Genomic DNA, 25,431 nt, shown 5'->3' with positions numbered 1-25,431 from the left:
CCGCAAGCTGGCTGCTGCTGCAGCTGTCTGCCAGGCGGCACACCAGTGACAGTACCGCGCACGCGCGCGAGCAGAGGCGGGAGGCGCGCCTCTCACGCGCACACTGAGCGAAAGTTTGAATAACGGTTGTTTGTAGGACAGGAACTGACCTAAAAGACGGTAAGCATCACATTCAACGATTTTCTTCGTTTTATAAATAAGATTATTAAATTCAAACAATGAAGGAGTCCAGTTTTCCCTTCTTAAATGTATGTTTTGAAACTGTTTTGCTAGCTGATAGCAAATCCCTCCAACTAACTAACTAACTAATTAACTAACGTTAACTAACCGTTGAATGGTTAGCAACAACGGCTAATAATAACGCTGAGGCTAGCTTGTTGTAGCTGACTAACGTTACATTTATGTATTTTATTCATGTATTCAGGAATTTAGTAAACACCAAAACAGTTTTTAAGGTTCAAATTGCTGCAAACAAAATAGAAGAGTGAAGAGTCCTTCACAAAAATTGTTATGTTGCACCCTCTGCTGGATAAACACAAGGCATACAGGTGCATACACAAACACAAGGCATACAGGTTAATAAATCAATTTAGGGTTCAGTATAAATTACATTTTATAGCTTGTTTCCAATATTAATATTTATCCAAATAGGTAAGGTTTGCCTGAATGTAATCATTACGTGACCATGAGAAGTTACCAGACATTTCCCCTCCTAACTCCTCATATTGTTTGATTTAAACAGATATCGGAGGCTCTTAAAACTGAAATATTTCACAAAAAAGCCAAGATTTGACTAAAGTTTCAGACAAATAATACATTTCTTATTTTCTGTCCCATTAATAATATCATCACCCCTCAGGTTTATCTTGTGAACCTTTGTAGGGGCCCGACCCCTAGGATGGGAACCACTGGGTACCTAATAGTTTATAAAGTTATTACAGCTACAACAGTACTGATGATTAATAATCTAATGATACATTATCTAATAAAATAACAGTCACTGGGACAATTTTCTACAGAATACTTTTTGAATAGTTTCAGCTGATAGGACTTTACTTTTACTTACGTAGGATTTTGAGTGCAGGACTTACCTGTTCTGGAGTACTTTTACATTGTTGTATTGCTGCTTTGACTTGATTAAAATATTCTGATACTTCTCCCACCACTTCCTACATGGCATGACCCTCCTGAAGCTCACCAAAGAAATATATTTCATTTTTAGTTTTGTCAACTGTTTAGTTTGGGTCAACTACTGGTTTCTAATGGTTTCTTTCTAATAAACCTTGTATTGGGTTAGTCAGTCAGTTCACTCTCTTGTTCTTTGTTCCCACCCTGCCTATATGAATTATGTTGTATTGATAAGGAGTTCCCACAAACCAAGACTGTTAAGTTTTGCTATTTTACCATCAGTATATAGTAAATGTGGCAATGAAGTCTTATAATGTATAAAATGTAATTCAGGATTCCTACATATACCCTGGATTAACTAATTAATTATAATATTATTTTACAATAACATTATTTTTTACAAGATACATGGATGCAGAACAGCTTCAAAATTCTCTAGGGGATTATTATTATTAATGATGGTTATTGTATTGGTTGTTCATGTATTTATTTATTTATGTTTGCAGAGAGGAAAGTGGGTATATAAATATGTGTTTATATATATATATATACACTACTCACAATAAGTTAGGGATATTGTTATTTACATGAGTGCTTTTCCTATTTGGTCTGAATTTGAATGAAATAAGTAAAAGTTCCTTTTGATATTACTAATAATGAATGAGAAGAAACACCATTTTCATTAGTTTAATATTTATTACCCCAAAAATTTAGACAATAACAAGGATAGCCCCTAATAACAAAAATTGACAATGTCAGTAGCGGGTGTTTCCACCATTTGCCGCAATGACAGCGACATCTCATGCTCCCCACTAGCCTCATGATGTTGTTCTGAGGCAATGCATTCCACTCCTCCACATGTGCTACACGCAGTTCTGCCAGGTCACGTGGGGGTGGGGTACGATCATCCAGTCTCTGCTTCAGCTGGTCCCAGATGTGCTCTATGGGGTTCAGGTCAGGGGACATTGCTGGCCATACCATATGAGGCACTCCGACTTCCTGAACTCGAGCTGTGACAATTCTGGCACGATGTGGTGGAGCATTATCATCCATGAACAGAAAGTTGGGGGTGTGCTGGCGGAATTGGGGGATGATGATGGGTTCTATGATGTCTCTGAGGTAAGAACGTGCAGTGACTGAGCCATCTACAATAACCAGATCTGTTTTGCGCTGACTGGTGATGCCTGCCCAGACTGTTGCACCTCCTCCACCAAAGGGAACCCTGGGGACCATGTTGACCTCGGCGTATCACTCACCTCGCCTTCTCCAGCAACGCTAACGACTGTCATTTCTGTGCAAGGTGACCCGACACTCATCAGTGAACGGGACGGTAGACCACTGCTGCATTGTCCAGGTCACATGGTCTTGTGCCCACTGCAAACGTTCACGGCGGTGTCTTGGTGTCAGTGGAGTCACCTGCAACAGTCGACTGGCATTCAAGCCAAAGCGGTGGAGTCGGTTTCGAATGGTTTGTCTGGAATCCCTAGTACCCCTCACATCTCATAACTGGGCCTGCAGCTGTGTGGCAGTTGCATAACGATGTCTGAGTGCATAGGTCCTTAGGTAGTGGTCATCGTTGCGGTCTGTCACTCGTGGGGCTCCACTCCTGGGTCTGTCACGAACTCTGCCAGTAGTTCTGTGTCTTGATGCAAGTCTGCTGATGACACTTTGAGACACACCAAGTTCACGAGCAACATCTGACTGCCTGCCACCGACCCGAAGGCGCGCTATGGCCAGGTGGCGCTGCTCGTCCGTTAAGTGACGTCGTGTGTTCATGGCTGTTTGAATGATGAACTTGGAATGACTTACTGACAATACCAGCTTTTTATACCCACAGAATGTGGAAATTGATGCCACATTGAAAAGGGTTGTCTTTTAGTTTTTTAGTATTGGCCCCAATATGTAAGGCACACTGTACACAGTGAGACCATTACGTGGAAAACACAAAATGAGGTGTGTCTATCACCCCAATACACTTGCCTCCCTATCCCAAAACTCTCTGAAGTGAAACAAACACCGTATGTATGAAATCCACTGAGTCTCTCACAATATCCCTAACTTATTGTGAGTAGTGTATATATATATATATATATATGGTGAGGGTCAAGTGGATGCTGGATAATACTTGCTTCAATTATTATAACATACATATTTAATTATAGGAGTAGTACATGTTTATAGAATACATAATAAATCAATATATAAGCTATAATACATAAGATAAAGTGTGGTGAATTAAATTATATTATTCAGAACATGTTTGGTTATAAATTAATAAATAAACACATGTTATATATATATTTAACACATTATCTATTATTGTGTGTAATGTGTCGTTATTGAACCTGAATATCTTTGTCTCAGTTGCTCCCACACCTGGGGGATAAACAAGTACAACATACATTTCTGTAAAACAAAGCGCTCATTACTTTTTCCTAACTTTTCTTACTTTAACTCTGCCAATTTTTACACATTATGTGTTTTAACAAGTCTTGAGGTGTGCAGCTAACAGAGCCGTTTGTGGCACAAGAGGAAGCTGCTTGCAATCTGATAAACTCCAGTGATGTCACACAGTTTTTAAGTTGCATTGGGGGTAATACAGGTACCAGGTTTTAAAAAGGAGGGAAAATGTGTGGAATTTAGAAAAAGGCAATAACTTTTGATGATTGTGTTGTGATTATCATGGCAAGGTCTCACACTTTTACGTTCAGGCGTGAGAAATAAAAAAGGGGGCATCTTCAGGGGCAGATACACATAGAAAATCCTTAAAATGAAAAGGGGTAGTATTACAACTTTGCTGCCAATTAGTAGTTGAAAATATATCCTGACTGCATAAATGTATTATCACACTCCTCCTGGTCACTTGGTTTTTACAGTAGTGCACTTTTACATGTCTCCTTCTGACAACACCACCACCACACTGCAGTTATGTGTCACCGTAATAAATACAGGTCGGGGCAACAGTGTAACTTAAAGAGGGACAACTGCAAGAACTGGTTTTGTTGGCTTTTTATTAAGTCACATAACAAACCACAGACTACAGTTAAGTTTAATACAATATTTAAATCTGTAATTTCAACCACTGCCTATGCATGAAGATTGTCCAATGAGCTGCTAGAGTGAGCAACAGTGCCACCCTGTGTCCAAGGTTTATTTAGTCTTGCGTAGTTTTTTCCACTGGTTTTGAAATGACTGTTTGCCTTCTCCAACCACACCCTCAGCAGACTAATGTGTGCCTCTGGCAGAAGAAGGGGAAGTAGGCTAATTGTTAAAATTTAAGATGGAGGGATAGGTATGTCAGTTCAGGAGCACTGAACATACTGGTTTGTTGGAAAGCCGCTCATTAGCAACACCTGTGCTGCTATGAGATAATAAAGGTCTAATAAGCCACACGTGAAAATACCTGACTAGTAAGGTCTGACATTTAAAGTAGGATTGCCAACAAGTTGTTTTTCCTGCATGTTTATACTGTTTTTAGGTAATCAAATGATTTACATATAAAATTCCAATTCTAAGCCCAATTCTAGTCAGGGGCACTCATCTTTATTAGGCTACATTTTTAACTTAACGACAGTATATCCAACGTTGCTTTATTTTCAGTTGGCATGCTCTATTGGTGAGATGGTGGAGATATTAAATATGAACAATATATACACAATAAAAAAGCAATATGTTAAATGTTTAATGTTAATTAGCATGCAGAAAATACTGCCTTTGTTAAAAATATGTTGTTTTTGTTTATACTGTCTTATAATGGTGTTACTAAGCATTGCAGTATATCAAATTTGTTGTCAGTGATACAAAATGTTTCCAGTAAACTTAACACACAAGCTGAGTGATCAATTAAATGATAAATGACAAATGATTAAAATCATGATGATGTATCAATTGTTGGTCTCTGCACAAATCAGACATGTTTTCTTACATCTGGAGAACAAGTTTTGCAGTCTGGGGTCATCTCTGCAGCACTCAAGTACTTCATTATAAAGCTGTTCAGTCACACATTTTACTTTCATTAAAATAAGCATTGTGTGATTTGGATGTTGCACTTTTTGATTGACTATGTCTCACAAACTCACAACTCACAAAAAGAAACTAAATTAGGATTTAACAATTTTATTACTGAACTCTTCAGTGGAAATATTATTTTATCAGTGGTTCCAGACTCTTCTGTTTCCTAACAACAAAGCACTGTTTAGAAAGGAGTTGCACGTGGACAGAAACGGTGACACGGACGTGCCATGGGAATATCAAAATAGAGGCATATCTTAACGATGGTAGTGATATGAATTGATGTTTTCACTTTGCAGTGATGCTGTTGTATTGTTAATCATTGAATCGATTATTATTCTAGATCAGTGGATCATTAAGCCCCTATAACCTAGTATGTGGCTGGACTGTGTCTACTTTTTTGGTATATACCATACCGTGGTTAAAAAAATACTATATACCATGATAAAGGAGGATTTTATCCATAATGTCCACTCCCATTGAACTTCCTTATATTGTACAGATTGTCTCCATCCCCTGTATAACTGGGTACATGGAGTTCTGGGTACAGACTGTCTGTGAAGCCATTTTCAGCATCACCACTTCACCTGCTGACCTCAAACAACCCTCTTTATGGCTCAACAGACCTCTGGAGGGCGCTGTTATTACCAGGACGTGTTCAGTATGCCACCAAAAGGGGCAGGCTTTGTCTACACGTCTGTGCTCCCATTCATGCAGTGAGTATAGCAGTCCCCGCCGACAGCCGAGCCGTGTCACATCCTCGTCAGATCGGAAAGCTCTGCCGTCTCAGACTGATCCGAAGGGTTGGTGAGTAATAAAGCTCCTTCTTTCAGAGCGTGTTTCAGTTTAGTGTTTACTCTGTCTGCGGGTTTGGAAGTAGCTGTGCAAATGTAACTGCAGGGGGTTTGAAAAAAGAAGAAAACAACAACAACCTGGGCAGAAAGCAGATGAGAACTGTCGCGATCTGTGCGCAGTTAATGTCAGTTTGTTGCATTTCCTTGTCGACGTACAGCGCAGAGCTGTGCGGTGTTTACATGACGTAGCGTACAGTAGATTTTTATACCTTTGCGTTGACATTTTCGCGAGGCTCGTGTGGCCTTGTAGCTGTCAGAAATTAAGTTTCACAGATGAAATATGACTTGTGAAAGTCGAAACTTAATCATGGGGGGCGGACTGTTGATTCATAACCATAGATACTCTTGGTTTGGTGGTAAAATATATATATGTGTGTGTTAAAGAGGCCTCCACTGACTACCTGTTTAAAACATTTAACCTGTTCACTTTGCTGTGTTGTGATCTTGTGGTGAACGAGCCTGGCTGGCACTCCTGACTGGTTGTTGATAACATGAATGTAGGCAAAAGTCCAGGTAAAGGTCATCCATGGACGACCAACCTGGCAGCTCTGATACAATACGTTCACAGTGACATAATTCAGTAATAATTAAAGGTAGTATGTGTGGACCTGGCAGTGGCCTGTGATATGTGACAGCAGCTAAAGAGACATTTTGAAAGGTAGATGTGTGCATGTAAATGTCACCTGCCAGTGAAGGTCAGTAAAAGCTGGTTTGTCATGGTGTCCTCTTCTGAAGGGGCATCACAAACATGCACCTGTTCATTTAGACGTGGCTGAAAGTGCTGATTATTTTCATAAATAAATAACATATAGGTGATCCACACCAGGGGGGGTGGGTTGCACACTAGTGACCCCATTTCCCACAGACCACGTGGGCAGGAGACTAATATTTTTTTAAAAAGCCATGTAGCCTACATTTGTGTAGAGTGACTTTGCGCCTGATGTTGTGGTGTTTAGTAATGACGAATGAAAAAGGCTTTCTGTGATGGATGATGTGGCGTTTGCGGTCATTTTGATAATATACAGAAAACGCAACGTTAAGTTCACGAGAGGTGGGGGTGGTTGGCATGATTGATGAACGTAACGACAGTGGTGTGCATATGCTTTAAAATATAGAAAACGGAATCTGGCCGATTATACGACATCCAAAACAAACGTTATGTTTTCGGTGGCTTCATTGCACCCGCAGCTGAATAAGCATGCCGACATACGAAGGTTGGTAAGGACTATGTTGCTAGTTTTGACCGGTATCTAAGCGGCATAGCATTGCGACCTTTCCCCTAGTTTCTGCAGCACAGGGTGGATCATGTGATGTGGGAAAGTAGCTGGGGGGAGGGGACTGGCTGCTGAAATGCTGCTCTGTGGATGCTCCTTCCGAGGACTGGAAACGTAGAAACGACGTGTCCTGCTTCCAGAGTGTTCCTGTTGAATGAAATAAAAAATGGACCCTGCAAAGAGAAAGGCATTGCTTTTCAGAGACCAAGCAGAGTAGCTTCCTGTAGTTGTAGAGAAAAGAGAGCTAGTGAAATCTGTATACAGCAAAGTATTACCATGGGATGCCAAGCTAAAAGGAGGTCATATTATGGTTTTGGGGGTTTTGCTTTTCCTTTATTGTTCAGTTATGTAGTATTTTTGTGTAAAAAGTCTGCAAAGTGAAAAAACCCAAAGGGAGTTACTCTCTCCCACAGAAAACACTCCTGCACTGCCAGAAACGCCTAGTTTGGAGTCAAGCCTTTACTTCCTGTGACTTATGTGAGTCACTATGTAAAAGGCATTACAAAATATATATATATATATAGAATATATAAACTCCAGTCAGTTAACAATGTTATTTTAGATCCCACTACCTGGGCCTCACCCAGCCTACTCTGCCTTTGATTGGCTTCATCCTGCCTAGATTGAACAGAGGTGGGACATCTCACTTCATTGCTAAAATAGAGTGTTCATGACACAGTTTGAAAAAGCATGCTGTAGCAATACACTGTATGAGAAAAATAATGTGTGTTTTGAAAATTAAAGTATGTAAATGTACTCTACTAGGAGCCCTAAATAAAAGTATGCACCGGAAAGTTAACATAACATGAACTCTTTAACATAATTAGCCTTACGATCTGTGCAAGCAACATGCAGCTTTAGACTCTCCGAGTTATTTCAGATTGATACATTATGTGTATGTTAGTGTGGCGGCAGCAGCTCCTTCAAAATGCCACAGCTAGAGTTTCATTATCCAGGTGGTGGTCTGCAGCTCAAATTACTGCTAGTCTGGTGATGGTGAAATAACGGCTTAACTAATGTAATTTAAAATGAAGCCTCTAAGACCATGGAGAAATCTCAAGATTAGTAGACTTGTTGTTTGCCAAATTACAGGGGATGGGGTAAACAAGAAGTCTGCGGTCTTAGAAACCAGGTGAGGTAAGCATCAGTCACCACGTGCCAAAATATGAGCTTTAGACCCGACTCTCCTTTGATCAAACATTATTCCCTTGAAGACAAGATTTTGTAACAAGAGCTCTTCCACTACCCAGCGTGGGGGAAGATATCACTTTCCACCAAGCTTTCCTTTATCTCCACGATCTCTTTTCCTCTTTACTCACTAACAACCTCTGATTAAAAGTTCCCTTGTAGTAAAGGATGCCACACCTGTAGCATACCAGTAGCTAGTAACTACACACAAAACATGCCTGTCAAGCTGTTTTTTTGTATGACATACCATTAATCATTAAATGCCAATAGTTAATAATCATTGTTGCTAAGCATTTCTTATGTAGGACATAACAACATGTCAGTTTGGGATGCAAGCTTTGTACTCTGATATCTGAAGTTTAGTTTTAATAAAGAACCATAGATGTTGGTGCCAGCTCACATGACACTTTTTTAGAAAGGGCACAAACGGCAGACACTAGTAGTTCTCTGAGACAGAGTCAAATGATTTGGCTACAGTTGTGTCTTTGGCTAGTCTTAAAAATAACCACTATCCTTAGATCTGAGGCAGCATGAAAGTCAAGCCATCTAAAACATGGAGTTGAGCTATAATAACTAAGAAAGGGTACACAAAACTACAGTAATGGCAGCACGATGAGGGTTGTACTGTAGAGTAATTCGAAGCAGCTGCTCATCTAGCGCATATGTTATCATGGTTTAGCTCTGTCACAGTTTTGCCTCTGAACATATGTCCTGTGCTTTTTGGTAAGAATGTGGTCATTCATCTAACTCAGTGTTTACTCAGTTAACCTTGTAAATGAGGTAAGCCTGCAGTGTTTTGGAGGAATAATAAAAGTTGTTTTGATATATGCCTGACAACAATTTGTTACAGCCTACAAGATGTGGTTATTTTTCATTGTTGCTGTGATCTGATCACTCTTGAAGTCATGTTATGTGATGCGTGATATGAACTCTCTTGCAACGTCCACTAACTTGATCATCTTTTCTTGTCCTCAGTGACCCTATACTGTTGTAGCCACCATGGCAGAAGCTCACCAGGCGGTGGCCTTTCAGTTCACCGTCACCCCTGATGGCATTGACCTCCAGCTGTGCCACGAGGCCCTACGCCAGATCTACCTCTCTGGCCTCCACTCCTGGAAGAAAAGGTTCATTCGCTTCAAGGTGAGAAGTGTTAGACACATGGGAGGGTAAAGTCCAAATGGCTTCTGCATAGTATGAGGGGATATATGCTGACCGCTGACAAAGTTACTGTAACGGTGTTGTGTACTATATCACACTGGAAGGTCACTCTCTCTAACACAATGAGTCAACAGTTACAGTAACCTTCCTGTTTGTTCTTTGTGTTCGTAGCCTTTGGCCTAGTTGTCTGTTTACAAAAAGTTCATACGGAGTCACTCAAACCCAGAGACCTGCTGGCATTTTCACTCATTCCTAATTTTCTCTGGATTTCTATAATTTATAATATTTTACAGATGTCGGTAGTAACCAAATCATTGTATTGCAATTTTATGAACTTTATTTCAGTCTTTTCAGATTATTTGCTCTTGGTGAGTCGGATAACCTTTCTAACCCTGCGTTTGGTTTACCTTTGCACAGAATGGGGTAATGACTGGTGTGTACCCTGGAAGCCCTGGTGGGTTCATGGTAGTGGTTGTGTCCTACATGTCCTACAATAAATATCATCAGTTGGACCCCTCTCTTGGGTTGATTGCCAAACTGGGCCAACACATACCCATCAGGTAAGGCCACAGGAGTATGGCACAGTGTGAGCATGTATGTTTGGTTGTTTTTCTGTAAGCGCACATTCAAACCTTCAAAATCCCTCCATTAATGTCCTTCTAAAACAATATGGAACACAGAAGAGCTGTTTGCACATTTTCTTATGACCACCATATTAATTTGTTTACACTCGGGCACTGTGGTAGAGAGGCAGGCACTGAACTAACATAATGCTGATTGGCCTGTTTCTGGAGGAGGACTTTGGCTAGAAAAGGTAGAAGGCATGGAAGAAGTTATTAACCCAGACTAAAAAAGAAAACCAAAAAAGAACTTGCGTGCAAAAATGCCCCATCTTGACAAATGCATAGTGGTGGAGGTGGAATGCATCTGACCTGATGTCTACCCGCTTGTATGACCTTTAGGCAGTCATGTACATGTCTGAAGTATTTACGAGAAAACATGTTTCTCTTTGCCTCCTTAAGTGGCAGCTCCAGGTGTAGTTACAGTTTGAATTAAGTTCTGCCTCATTCTGACTTAACTTTTTCCTCCAACTCTCCACCACACCTCCTCTTTATATTTTAATAACAATGTTGATCATGTTCAGTGATATAATACAAACGCTTCCCGCCATAGATGTAAAGGTTTTTATGCCTCTGTTATCAACAGTACTGGGGATGTTCCCTTAAGTCGAGGACAGTATTTATGACAGTGTCGTTAGTCAGTTATAGGTTATTACCTCCACAAATGTCAAATGCATATTTTGTGTAAGGATAGAGCTCCTGTTTGACACATTTTGAAGGAAAGCCATGTCAGTTCTTAAGTTAATTAAATGCACAGGCTAGGATTTGTGTGTGTGTCTGTCCTGTCAAGCTATATTGCATGCATTGTTATCAGTCATAATTAAATGTGACTCTGTTGACTTTGGGAGTCTGGCAGCTGCTACATGAAATTAACTGTCTCCATCTTTCCTTCTCTCTTTGTCTCTGTCCACAGTCAATACATGTCTACAGACAGCCAGAAGATAGTCGGAGGAGTTCTGGTGGGCACGGGCCTGTGGGTCACCATAATCATGATTATGAGGAATGTCCTAAAGGGCCTGTTGTCGTGGCATGGCTGGATGCGTGCACGCCATGGCTCTGTGTCCTGGTCTACTCGTGTGTGGATGGTGAGACAATGAATGTGCTCTTCTGTTTAATTCACTTTAGAGCAGAGTCATACAGGAATGTTCTTGTGCGATTCTTTTCCACACAAGTCAAGAATGCATTAATTTTTTCCATAGCACATGGAGGACATGGTCAGAACTCATGGGAGCCAGATGTACGAGAGACGAGAGTTGAAACAAACAATTAATATATTTGATATTCTAATTTAAAGAGTTAACTTTTCATGCAGTACAGTGTTGAACTGCACTTAAGTTTGGATATATGATTTATGTACTGATGCACTTGTTTCACTTGCTAATTAAATCTGATGTAAATGAATTGAATTACTGTGCATTGCTGTAATACATTCATTGACTTTTTCATTTTTTCCATTTTCTTACTTACCAAACAATTCTTGTGTGACGTGCATGCTACTCCTGTAAGTTTAACACACCGGTAGGCTGTATCCACTTTGTCTGCCAAAGCTCAGGTCTCCAGGTGAAATGCGAACCTCAAATTCATTTTTGCCGCCCTTCCTCTCCCTTGTCTATTCTGCATCTCCAGGTATTAGTGAAGGTGTTCTCTGGCCGGAAGCCGATGCTCTACAGTTTCCAGAACTCTCTGCCACGTCTGCCTGTCCCCAGTGTCAAGGACACCTGCAGAAGGGTAATTTAAACCTCTCATGTCATTTCAGTGAGACTCATAAAAGAGTTTCAAATCCAGCCAGTTGAATAAGCAGTACAAACAAAATGGAGTGCAGGTTTTCGTTTGGCTCAGTTTCCTCAGGGTCATCTTCTGTCTCTTGACCGTATTTCCCAATACAAAGCCACGACAGCAGGCTTCCTGCCTGCCTGCCTGTCATTATCTTTCAGGGGAGAAAGAATAGATAACTGGTTTCTCTAGCCTATCTAATCCCCCCCTTGTTTAAAACCGATGACCCTTTGCGTCACTCTTTGTGACTATGCATTACTTTGTGTTGACAGTACCTGGAGTCAGTGCGCCCACTGATGGATGATGAGCGGTATGAACGAATGAAGGGCTTGGCTAAAGACTTTGAGAAGAACCTGGGACCCAGACTGCAGTGGTACCTCAAACTCAAGTCCTGGTGGGCCTCCAACTATGTGAGTTAGAACGAATTCCTCTCCTTTTCCCTCCTGTCTGCTCCTTTGTCACAGATTTGGACTAATAGTGTCACCCTCTGCTCCTTTCACCTCTCCTTCTCTTCATATCGCACAGGTCAGTGACTGGTGGGAGGAATACATCTACCTCAGAGGCCGGGGGCCCATCATGGTCAACAGCAACTATTATGCCATGGTAAGATGTCTACCTGACTGCCTGATCTGTTTGCAGACAATGGCTCAACCTTTGTTTAAAGATAAGCAATAATCTTTTCCATTTAAGTTGTAATTGATTACCTTTTTAATTATTAACTGTTAATATGTAATCTTAAAAGAAATGTGTCACCAGAGCTCCAGAGTAAACTGTGTGGCACATAAACTGCGGTGTGTTTGATATATGATATGTTAAGTGACACACAGTAGCATGAGTTCTTGAGCAGCCAAACACAACGTCTAAGACTAGATTGTGAACTATTGCTGTGCACATGCTGAAAAAGGATTGTATCCGTAACAAAAAATTCATATTGCGACCGAGCAGCTATAATTTCCTCATACAAGTGAACTTCCTAAAGTCTTCTCAACTTTCTTCATGAGGAAGTTCTTGTTGTTATTTTTTACTTAATATTAGTAAATCATTCATGTTCTGTTGTCTGCATGCAAGTCTCCTGCACTTTCCTGACCTCACTGTAACACAGCAGCACGACTGAGAAGTGTTCACACCATTAAGACTCTGTCTCTTTTTGATTGGTGGTTTGATTGGTGATTTGATGGTCTGTGAGTTTCTGTAAAGCCTTCTAGTTTTCATCATAATAATTCTCAGTGTCGAAACAGTAACTAAGACTGAGCTGTGTTGTGTCCTCTAATTTAAGTGAATTAGGCCTGGAATGTTTTTAAAAAGTCCTTGAATGTGATGTTTAAGAACAAGTCTGGTAAAGTCCCTGTAAAGTCTTCCAGTCTGGAGATCTTTTAGTATATTGGCTGGCTAAACTGTATATTAATGTGTGAGCACCACTACTCACTGCCTGTAAGATTCGGACACAAACATAGTTCCCAAATCTTTTGTCTAAGTGAGTGAGACAGTAGTCTGGACTGTCACTGCTTCAGGACAGGCACTTCCAGCACTGTGGCAGTGTCTGTCTTATCACTAAAAACACTGCTGTCATTGGAGATAGATCTGGTATGGGGTCAGTGGAACAACATTTGGCATCCTTGGACATGTACTGTGATGTGCCGTGTGTGTACATACAGTCCTGGATTAGCAACAAAGAATTTATGGGTTGATCACACGGTGACATTGTGTTCAGTGTGATCATCTGTTTTCCATTTGCAAGTCGCTTCTTCTGACCTTGTGTTTTCCAGGGCTGTGTGACATGTTGGATTAAATGTTACTGATTATTGATATCTTACTTAATTTGTTTTCTTTCTTTCCAGGACTTCCTGTATGTGTTCCCCACCTCCATCCAGGCTGCTCGGGCTGGTAATGCCATCCATGCTATCATGCTCTACAGGAGAAAACTGGACAGAGCACAGATCAAACCTGTGAGTATGGAGCTCCTCTGTCATTTTGTTTTCACTTCTGAAAGGATTTTGAACTTTGGTTACTCCACAGCCATTGTGCAAGCTGTCATATAAACCCATTAGTACATATTTGATCACATCAATCTTTTGTGAATGTTTAACTTTCTCATTTATGATTTGTTGATTCATAACTGTTATCTTAGTGAGTTTGTGTTTATAGTTTACAACGAAAGCTTCTTATCTTTCACAACTCTTTCTTGTTTGTGTTATCCACAACTTTACAGTGATGAAACCAGATAATGTGTTCAGCTCACTATGTCTAACATTGACCATGGAATGAGCTATGCACTACGCTTTTTTTGCTTTTTATATCAGAAGTACAGCTTTGATTACTGGCAAAGCGAGATCACAAGCATTTTCTGAAGGCTTAGTGACTAAGGCTTAATGAATGCTGGTGATTCTACTGACACACGCATGTGTCATCTATTCCTGCTCCCTTGTTTGTCCTTTTCCTGCATGATGCTTAACTCCTTGGTGGAGTTAGCGATTCCACCCAAACAAATACACCACTACCTTCTGTGCTCCTTCATAAGTGCTACTCCCTAAATTCATGGATGCACATTGTCAAGGAAACAACTTTAAAAGTTGGGCTAGATGACCAAAAGAGAAATATGGCAAAATCCAGTGTGTCTGCTGCCCCCTAGGGTAGTCGACATCAATAAGCGACGTTACACCAGCAAAGGCGTGGAATTCCCAGGGAAAGAAGACAGTGAAACATTTTCAAACCAAGATGGCAAAGTAACATCTCAGATATTATTGACATTTCATACTGTTGTGGTGTAGCCCCATTTGTCATGGAAGAGAAGAGGAAGAGTAGCTGGCAGAAACAAAGGAACAGACATAGGTTGGAGTGCAACTGGTTCCCCTGTTGCTGATTGGCTGAAGAAGTGTTTCATGGGACAGTCCAAGTCACTTTGTTAGTTTCCCATTTACAGAACCTTCTTTTTCAGCACACAAACAGAAAGGGCAGCTAGTGGACGGTGAGAAGATAGTCGCTGACTTTGAAAAAAAAGTATATTGGATTAGAATCGCTGACTCTACTTTTAGGTCCAAATTCTTTTTACCTTTGCACAGTCCTGACAAACATTCCACAACATGTTGCATAAACACACATTTATCTCTGCCAAAGACTGATTGTATACATTTTTACACACACCAATGCATGTGCTAGCTCTGTTACACACTCACATTCAGTTGTCTCTGTTCTACTGTTTTGTCCCTTCGCTGTGTTGGACGCTGCGTTAGATATACTTGCTGGCAAACAAGGTTCCTCTGTGTTCGGCTCAGTGGGAGCGGATGTTTAACACCACCCGCGCCCCTGGTTTGGAGACAGGTAAGAGGAGGGCACATCTCCACCGTGTCCTCTGACCCCCGTACCCTACGACCCTAGCTATTGCCATGGCAACGCCAATCGGAAACCCCTGACTTCTAGACTCACTCTCAACAGCACAGCCCTGAATCCATCCTACCTCTGATTGGCGTTTGTTAACATTATTTGGGCATTGATTTGGGAGGTAAACATACTTAAATCTTAAACTATCTACATTTGAGTACCAATCTTACTGAGAATATCAGGGCTTTGCTGGTGGCAGTGAGATAGCAGACCACTGGTTTCTGGATCCTGCTCATTTCTCTCTCCCTGGCAGCCTCCTGACGTCCCCTCTGCTCCTTAAAACTGCTTACCATACCAATCCACATCACTCCCTCTGTACTTCATCCATGCTCCTGTCCTTGTAGGTGTCTGTCTACTGCTGCTCTCTGGGGATTTTAGTGAATTAGTTTGTCATCTCTCTGTGTTTGACTCTCCCCTTTTGCGTTTCAGCTCATGCTCCTACACACTATTCCCATGTGCTCAGCCCAATACGAGCATATGTTCAACTCCAGTCGTGTCCCAGGTGTAGACACAGGTAGAGTCTTTAGCAGTGCCGCCTCCTCCACACTACTCCTGCTGTACTTTTCCTTGGGGCATTTTGTCCATTTGTTTGAATTTAAACTTATCTGACCTCCATGGATTAATAATGCATGTGTGCTGTTCTGTGCACATCCAAGGACTAATTTGCATGTGACTCAAATCTAATGTTTTGAGTTTGAGAATGCAAAACTGTGATAGTGTTAAGATTAGACATGAAAATATCAAACAGTGACATGCCTGAATACATAAGGAGATATGCAAACGTACAAAAATGAATATATAACTATTTATGAAGTTCATTGATGTGTATTATTTCACATACAGTTCAGAATGTGTTCCATAAAGTTCTAAAACTTTTAAAAGCTACTATCACCTTATCTCCTGAGTGGTGCTCTTTGGCATGCATCTAAAAATAACAAATGACCTCTGAGAGGGCAGGCAGCCATTCTGCTGTTTTACTTTGTTAAACTTAAGGATTAAGTGCAATTGTTCAGTCACAAAAGAGCTGACCTGATATGTTACATTCTTGATTAATGTGGAAAGGACGACTAATGCACGATATAACAAGACAAGGACCGGTTCAGTATAAAAGCCCATTGCTCGAAGCCTCAGGGCAGAGACTCTGAGCTGAGATTTCATCGAATTTCATAAGTCATTAGATATTTGGGGCCCTGATAGACTGATTTAAACTGTCTGGCTGCGAGGACAAAAGCTAATTATGAATAATGTAACTGGATTAATTAGCACTTTTTGTTGATTCCGAAATGCACGCAACAAGTAATTCATTCATGCTGCCTATTTTAATTTTTTTTAAAGAATCAATGGCAGCATAATGCTACAGTTGTTTGCATTATGCAAGCAAAGGAGGTGTGATATTTAAGACAGCAGTGTTAATGTCTAATGTGGCCTAAACAATGGCGTTACATGGTTTGTTTAAAGTAAGTAGTGTTAATAATGTTAAATAAAAAAGTATTTCTTTGTGAAATTTTTAAAAAGTTCACTTAAACAATGGGCTATGAGTGGCTGGAGGTGTAAGGGGAAACACGGGAGGCTAAGTATTACCTGGATGTGAGGTTGTTGTTGTTCTCGGGGTTGTTCCTAGCATCCTCTCCTTTGTCTTGCCTGTAACAAGGGCAATGCTTGTTTGAACACTCAGCATCACCAACACAATGTCATAACTTTGCATCAAAGAGGCAGATAATGTTTATGATTTGGTTTCTCTTGGTTGTTGCACAGTGATGTTCAAACAAACATCGCCACAGTTCATTGTACTCCAAACCACCGCCCTGTTCCAAAATTACTTTCCCTTTTCATCTCACTTCCTGCACTCCCATTTCAAGCTGCTTTAGTTTTTGAACTGGATAGTCCCTCCCATCGAATAGCATCACTTTGAATTCAGATATTTTTTTTCCACTTTAAATGAATATAACTCAGTAAGAAGAAGGATGTTCACAAGAAAAATAAAAGAACCTCCCCTGGATGTTGTGGATATCACCCCATTTTACTCCTGGGACCAAGAACTGGTTACTAATAACTTCTATTGTTCCCAGGATTTAAATGCTGTCATATCCACACTTCATTCTTTCGACCTGCTGCCTTCTTTTTCACTTTTTTATATAAAGCTTTAATCATTAACATTTATAAACTGAAGCTCACACAGCTAATCTCCCCAAACGCTTCTCCGTTTCTTTCTTCTTCTTTTTTTCTGTTTTTCTTTGTCTCTTTACCATTGATCCTTCCCTCCCAGACACCCTGCAGCACATGAACGAGAGCAAACACATAACCGTGTTCCATAAGGGACGCTTTTTCAAGGTGTGGATGTTTTATGACGGGCGGCTGCTGTTGCCACGGGAGATAGAGCAGCAGATGGAGAGGATTTTGGCAGACAAGTCGGAGCCCTTGCCAGGAGAGGAGAAACTAGCTGCGCTCACTGCAGGAGAAAGGTGGGTGGCGTTAGAGAGCAAGCTGCAGCTGGTATCGATGAGGCCGCTGTTACACTGAATACATACCAATAGAATACAGATATCCAAATTTCATAAGTTATTAAAAATTCAGATATTATATCATGTGATCTTCAGTTTTCAAAAACTGAATAAAAAGTATAAAGTGATTTACTTAACGGGACATTTTGCAGTTAGAAAAATAAACACAGTGGACAAATGATATGATGGCAGCACTGTTTCTAAATGACCTCAAACACATCTGTGGCATATCTAAACTGTGATGTCTTAATTATCAGCAGACCAACATGCTGACATCTGTGATAATCCAAAACTGGAACAGAATATGGGCCAAGATAATGTGTAGGTCAGGCTCAATGTTACTTGATTATTTATCTGTTAAAGAAAGATGTTTTGGTCAGGCACTATGATTGTCTGTGAGTGTTTTGAAAGTAGAAATTTGTGACAGTGACCACAAAAATGCATGCAACTCCTTCCTACATATGATGCTTTTCTCACACAGAGGAGAAAGTTTTATGTATTTGGTAGAAGTGACTCCTTCCAGGCGTTGTCTCACGTCTGCCTTTGACATTCTGTAGGACCCCCTGGGCCAAAGCACGTGAAACCTTCTTTAGCCGTGGCAAGAACAAGCAAGCTCTGGACGCTATTGAGAAGGCAGCCTTCTGTGTGACGCTTGATGACACTGAGCAGCGGTACGATGAAAACAACCCAGTCAAGTCCCTGGACAGTTATGCAAAGTCACTGCTTCATGGAAAGTGCTACGACAGGTGGGACAGATAACGTGTATATATAATTTGGTTCTGATGATAACAAGCGTCGCAAGTTAATTTATACATTGACTGACGTTGGTTATTCTTTGTTTTCATTCAGGTGGTTCGACAAATCCTTTAACCTCATAGTTTTCAAGAATGGTACAATGGGACTGAACGCAGAGCATTCCTGGGCAGATGCTCCAATCATTGGCCATCTGTGGGAGGTACGTCTGTAGTTTCTGTCCAATGAAGTTTGTGCATGAAATCGGGTTTTAATTATGAATTTATCTTTTGGATACATTTAACTATCTTACCAGTCTGAACTAAGACAATAGCACTGAAGACATGTCATGTTAATACTTTGTTTTGTTACAGCATGTGCTGGCCATGGACCCTGTTAAACTGGGATACAGTGAGGAAGGTCACTGCCACGGGGAGCCCCACCCCAACCTGCCAGGACCTCAGAGGCTGCAGTGGGACATCCCTGCTGAGGTAAGGGCCAGGGTTGTGCTTCTAAAAAAAACGGTTTGGTAATACATGTTGTACAACCATCATAAAGAGGGGAGACGTTAGAGTGTTGCACTCACTTGTATAGATCAACAGTGACAGAATTGATGGGTAAATAATGCAAAAGAGAGTTAGAGAGAGACGTTTAAACTCAGCTCAGAGCAGTTGGCCAATCACTGCTTGAAGTTTTCAGTTTTGAAAAGAAGTTGTAGAGATAGATTTCATGCCCCCCAAACTCTGACGCAGGACAGGTGTGGTGTGAGGGTTTTTTTTTTCATACTGGCAGCATTAGACCACTGCAAAGTCTTACACACTGGGAGTGATATTCAGGAATTGGCCTCCCTCTGCTGGTCGCTTGAACTACGTACACCAGTGTTATTATTTCATTTCCTAAATCAAAGATGTAGAGAAACAGGTGTTGGATATTTAAATGTGACAGTACAATAACTGCCACTAATGAGTATTTTATTAATCAGAGCTTTCTTTAATAAGAATGCTGTCAAAATATTAGACATAAAATATGCTGTCATCGGTTCAGTCTGTAATGACTCTGTCTGTTCTTTTAGTGCCAGGAAGTCATCCACAGCTCTCTGAAAGTGGCTGAGTCCCTGGCTGACGATGTGGACTCCCACATCATCCCCTTCAATGACTTTGGCAAGGGTCTGATTAAGAAGTGCCGCACCAGTCCTGATGCCTTCATCCAGATCGCCCTGCAGCTGGCCCACTACAGGGTAAGTCCCAACATCTCTCTGGTTTCTCAACAAAATGTTATGACTTAACAAGTCTTTGAAGCATTTATTTATGTGCCATGTAATGTCTTATGCATGCTCTACTTTTAATTATAAAAATGGATACAGACAAGTTACACTCCTCTTAAATTCCAGCAGAGGGCAGTCACAGCTTGCCAGCCAACATAGATTGAAGACTGTTGATGAATGATTTCATCAAAACATTGGTCAGCTTTAGTTAAAGGCTGTATTTTTGTGTTCATGTTGCAGTTTATCTGAAAATACAAAGTTTAGATTTCTGATCTTCATTCTCAACATGTAAGAAATCTGCTGTGACTCATTAACCATTATAACAGAACTTCCTGTGGTGACTCTGTTTGGTGCTGATCCATCCTGTCTCTCATCAGGACAAAGGGAAGTTCTGCCTGACATACGAAGCCTCCATGACACGTTTGTTCCGTGAGGGCCGAACAGAAACCGTGCGCTCCTGCACGATGGAGACTTGTGCCTTCGTTCGTTCCATGATCAGAGATGAGACAGTAAGGGCTTAACAACAGCAACGCACCGCACCTCCGATTACAGTGCTGCTCTTAATGACACTTTGTCATGTTTTCGGTTGTTTCTCTCTCTCTGTCCACTCAGACGGAAGAGCGTCTCAAGTTGCTCAAACAGGCAGCAGATAAGCATCAGAATATGTACCGCCTGGCAATGACAGGACAGGGCATCGATCGGCATCTCTTCTGTCTCTACGTGGTGTCCAAATACCTGGGAGAGGACTCAGCCTTCCTCAAGGAGGTATGAGGTGTTGTTACAGTTTGTTGGGATTTCTGCTCTGAAAGTTTATTCCCCCTAATGAACAACAAAAAGTGCATGAGCAGAACTTTCTTTCCTTCCCCCAGTAACTTTTCATGGAGTATCTAATAATACTGGCTGTTACTTTTTATGTTTAGGTCTTGTCTGAGCCGTGGAGGCTGTCCACAAGTCAGACTCCTCTCCAGCAGCTTGAGCTGTTTGACTTGGTCAAACACCCTGAGTACGTGTCCTCTGGAGGTGGATTTGGTCCAGTAAGTAAACCATCTTAAAGCTTAAACAATGATTTTTAACGATAAAGATAAGGCGGTTGTGCAGTGTTCTTGCAACTGTGTTTGTACATCTTTAAATGTGTAATAATAACTCATGATGCAAATTCACTAATTTTGAAAATGTAGTTTAAAAATAAATCTTATTTTTCTGTCCTCTTCTTTCTCAAGGTGGCTGATGATGGTTATGGTGTCTCTTACATCATTGTCGGTGAGAACCTCATCAACTTCCACATCTCCAGCAAACACTCAAGCCCAGAAACCGTAAGTTGCCTAGTTTTTACAGACACTCTAGGTTATTTATGTCCATCCCCTACTGAGGAGACTTTTGACCACTTTTTTGCTTTATTCCAGGACTCCCACCGCTTTGGCACCAACATCAGACAGGCCATGATGGACATACTGGATCTCTTCCAGCTGGACAAGAAAACCAAGTGATTGTCCTCTCCACGGGTGGAATAAACACAAGAAGTTGTGTTTTGCAAAACATATATTCTTCCTGAAGCTTGTACAGAATCAAAATGTTGGGTTTGGGGTTATTTTTTAAGTTAATTGATGTTCCAGAAATAAGGATGATTGAGAGGTATTTGGAAAAACATTGCTGTCAATATGCTGACGAAGGTTCTCAGTCATCCAGGTCATGGTAATCCAGCACTGACAGTTGCTGTCAATATGTGTGTGAAGTGCTTATGTGTACTGTATGTATAGGCAAGGTGAGATTCAGAGGGTATTGGCTACAGGTAGTGCACAGATCAAACTTTTTACTCAGAGGACTGTATGCACCGGTGCCTTAGTGACCCACTAATGTAAAAAGGGCAGAAAGGGAGGAGAAATTAGAGCCGCTGTAGTCGTGAGATCAAGTCCGGTTAACCACCGCCAGAGACATTTCAGCTGAAGGATCGTTCAGTAGCATCATCCAATACTTGTGTCATGTTTGAAGTTGAGAGATGGTGCAATATTTTACTAGTTTTTGTTCCACTGTAGAAAATCCTTATTGTTTTTAGGTTTTTCCTTCTTCATTGCAGAACCTGAGTCATGTTTAAGTGGCCCGAAGCAGCAAACTCAATGTTAAATATCTTTTATGAATGGCATGTTGCTTGATGTCCGTTCATTTCAGCTGAAGGACTGGAGCCTCATATGACTCATTATTTAAACTACCACAAGGTGTGATTCACTGGTGTTTGGTTAACTCCCACCACGGAGGCCTGAATGATTAAAACAGTTGATATGTTATTACAAGAGTTACAAATATTCGTCTTTGGAAAGTGCTTCTCTGTCAGTGTGATTCTGGATACCAACACTGGAGACAGGGTGCCGCTGCCACCGTCTAATCAATGGATCTTCATCGCCTTTAAAGTGCACAGCCGGTGTATTTGTTTCATTTCATCTGCCATGATTTCTTGAAGCAGCGACGAAGGCAGATCATGTTTGTGTGCGTGTTTTTATCGTTTTCATACTCAGGTTTTACTAACTTGGTATCGGAGAGAGCGCTGGCTGCAGCGTTGGAAGATGAGTGCTTATGTTGGCGTGCACATGTGCAACAGTAGAAGAAACCGAGTTGCAGTACGACGCCATGTGACCCCGGTGAGCATGGCGGGTAGGATAACATGAAGTTTGCTGTGGAAGTAAGCGATCGGCAGGACACGGTGTGTGTCTGGGGTGAACCTCACTTGTGTTTGACTGACACTGACTTTCTTTTCTTTTTTTCTTTTTTTTAAAGAGTGGGTTAACTGTAATTGTACTCTGTTGTGCACTCCATTACTGTCCATTTTTAGTTCTAGCTAACCGATACCTGACTGCCTTGGTAGCCTTTTTTTTCGTCAGATCAAGATGAATTGTAAAAACGTTTGTTAGTTTCAGCATGTTGCAGTTGTCGATGAGATGCAGAATCGCTTAACAGGTTGTTAATGTCTCTCCGGTACAGTAGGAAACTATCTTTATCACCTGGATTAATGTTTAGGAAGGGCAGATAAAGAGGGGCCGTCATGTGTAGGAAGGCATTTCTGTTATTATGTATATGTTGTCAGTTCATATTATTTATTTTTTTCCATGTTTTCACCTCTTCATAAAACAAAACATGCATTTTTACCAGCTGAATGCAGCGATCGATGCACACTAGTTAGGCTTTGCTGATTCAAGAAGTGAAACTGACAAAAAAAGCTTCCTTCTATTTCATTTTATTTTATTTTAATTTGTTTTCTTTTGGACATGACAGCTCTGTTGTCACGGACTTTGCCAGTAAGTTGTAGTTGTATGACCTTTTTATCACGGTAGACCTCATGTTTACACTGCTGCATGGTGTTTGAGGATGAAGCTGTATATCTTTGCCTTTAATTTAAAGATGTGTAAAAAAAAACAAGCAGCTGATATACCAAAATGAGTTTTAACAATAAAGTGAATGTCAGACAGCTGTATCAGACACGAGTTTGTCATCTTTTACTTCCAATCTTTACATGCCGTGGGTGACTTTAACACCAGGACAATCAAATGTTGGATGAATATGAAAAGATTAGTCAATTAATAGATGAATCCACTGAGAGAAAACTTCATATTTCAACCTGTTTGCAAGCAGAAATGACATAATTTTTCTGGCTTTAGCTTCTTAAATGTGAAGATTTGCTGTTTTCCAGAATGCATTTGGATTTAATTTGTTAACTGGACTAAGATGAACTGTTGAAGATGTCCGGCTGTGATGTTAACATCCCAAAACAATGACTGAGCACAAAATTCAAGCATCGTGTCATGGACCAAATTTATTGAATAAATGGAATTTGGACCTGATGATGGCGCTAAAGGAGATGTTAAAGGAACAAAAACTTTACTTAGTACAATTCATCCTGAGGGTGACGTGAGTGTGCGTACACAATGTTAAAAAATATTACATATTAATTGATCTTAGACCATTTTATTATTTTTAGCCACGGTGGGTCAAATCCAACCTGATGTTGGGCCGACTTTGGCCTGCAGGTCCCGATTTCCAAAAACCACTCCCCAAAAATCATCTTTCTATATTTGAAACAAAGCAGTCGTGTCTTTAAACGTGAGCATGAAATAATCAGGACCAAACGATTCAGACGTGATGATTCTGGGAATGTTTGGTTTAAGGTTCTTTGGCTGAGATATTTCAGTTGCAGTCATCTCTCCAGAGCTATGACATTCATTTTGTTAATTGATGTTTGTTGCTGTTGTAATTAAGACATTCAGCAGGTGGTTGGCTCGGTTGTATTATGACCGATGTTCTGCTTCACACAAAGGTCGTGTCATGCACACCGTGGTTCGGTTCGCCGTGTGTTTACGTTGGGCGCTCAGGTTTTTTTTTTTAGCTCTGACAATCTGTAAACCTCCTGAAACTGGGCTGGTGTGAAAATGAGATCTTTCCTTCCTTAGCTCAGTGTTTACTTAATCAGAGGGGAAGCTGCTGCCTGCCATCTGGCCAGGTGGTCGGGCTCAAGTGGATGCCACCCCGGGAGCCAGTTCCATCTTTGAGGGTATTAATAAGTCCCCTCCGCTGGGACCGCTCCGGGTATATTCACCTATTAACTTGAATTAAACGGAAGACGCTTAAAGGCATCGTGAGGCGACAGATTCCCGGGGAGGGCAGGGGCAGGAAGTGATTACATGTGACAGCTTCCCTCTCGCTGCTGCCCACCACTTGTGCACAGCCTTCGTCTTTTTCACACACACACACACACACACACACACCTCCACAATGGTGCACCCGCCCCGATTTCACCCTTCCCCGGGCTTCCGATAGCAGGCTAACATTTCAAGACTGCATTCCTGAGGTCTGCTTTCTCCTCATCTTCTCTGGGAACCTGCAATGTGGCTGCATAAGGGGAAAAAAAAAATCACGTTCAAAGCCAGACCTTTGTCTATCTTTATTTTTAATGTCATTTATCAGAAATCATGAAGTGTTTCCTGGCTTTTGTGCATTCAGACAGTTTTATCTCCACGGCAGTATCTTCTTTATTCAAATACACAAAAAGCCCCCGAGACGTGCGGGCAAACTATGAGAAATCCATACGGCTTTAACCAAAAAGACTTCAGCCGGCTGGCTTCTGGACAACAGGCCTTTAGATTGTACGCCTAATTGGCAAGCTGGAAAACCCATTCACTCAGGAGCTAGACGCTGAAACCTAAAACCTTGACTTGCACTTTCTAAAAGTAGACTTTGGGAGAGATCTGCGGCCTCTGCTTGTCACCAGTTTAATTCATGTGCCACTTGCTCCACAGCACCCTCAAAGACAAGAGGGAGGGAGGGTGGGAGAGCCAACGTCGCCTATCCTGTTTTATAAGCTAATCATTCACGCCGGAGCGGGGATGTTCCCATTTTGTCCCGGCGGTAATCACCGGTAGCTGTTAACAGTGGAGAGTGACGCTGTCGTCATCGCAGCTTCCGTATGCAGATCATTCGTGTCATTCTTGATTTGGGTTTTGGCAGGACAATTTGTTTTTCCTGCGCTGCCGGGCGACTTACATAAGGCTCCGTAATGCCCCCCGA

The 25,431-nt window shown here is 41.2% G+C and overlaps 1 protein-coding gene across 2 annotated transcripts; it reads left to right on the top strand.

Moving 5' to 3' along the window:
• Positions 1–35: 35 nt before the first annotated feature.
• cpt1ab (carnitine palmitoyltransferase 1Ab (liver)) lies at positions 36–23,347 on the top strand. Of its 2 annotated transcripts, none has more exons than XM_030426203.1 (20): positions 36–159; positions 5,764–5,946; positions 9,431–9,595; positions 10,031–10,173; positions 11,147–11,318; positions 11,860–11,961; positions 12,279–12,416; positions 12,532–12,609; positions 13,845–13,952; positions 15,814–15,898; positions 17,651–17,846; positions 18,443–18,631; positions 18,735–18,840; positions 18,992–19,108; positions 19,690–19,854; positions 20,259–20,390; positions 20,494–20,646; positions 20,802–20,915; positions 21,102–21,194; positions 21,285–23,347. In XM_030426203.1, the coding sequence occupies exons 3-20, from the start codon at positions 9,455–9,457 to the stop codon at positions 21,366–21,368; spliced, it is 2,316 nt and encodes a 771-aa protein (XP_030282063.1). In that variant the 5' UTR covers positions 36–159; positions 5,764–5,946; positions 9,431–9,454; the 3' UTR covers positions 21,369–23,347. The 2 variants fall into 2 exon arrangements, with proteins under 2 accessions (XP_030282063.1, XP_030282061.1); XM_030426201.1 differs by lacking the exon at positions 15,814–15,898 and adding an exon at positions 15,237–15,324.
• Positions 23,348–25,431: the final 2,084 nt, after the last annotated feature.

This window comes from Sparus aurata, chromosome 8, assembly GCF_900880675.1.
Source record: "Sparus aurata chromosome 8, fSpaAur1.1, whole genome shotgun sequence".
NCBI lineage: Eukaryota > Metazoa > Chordata > Actinopteri > Spariformes > Sparidae > Sparus > Sparus aurata.
Note: the sequence above shows the minus strand (reverse complement) of the source record. Positions and strands in the feature narration are given on the sequence as shown.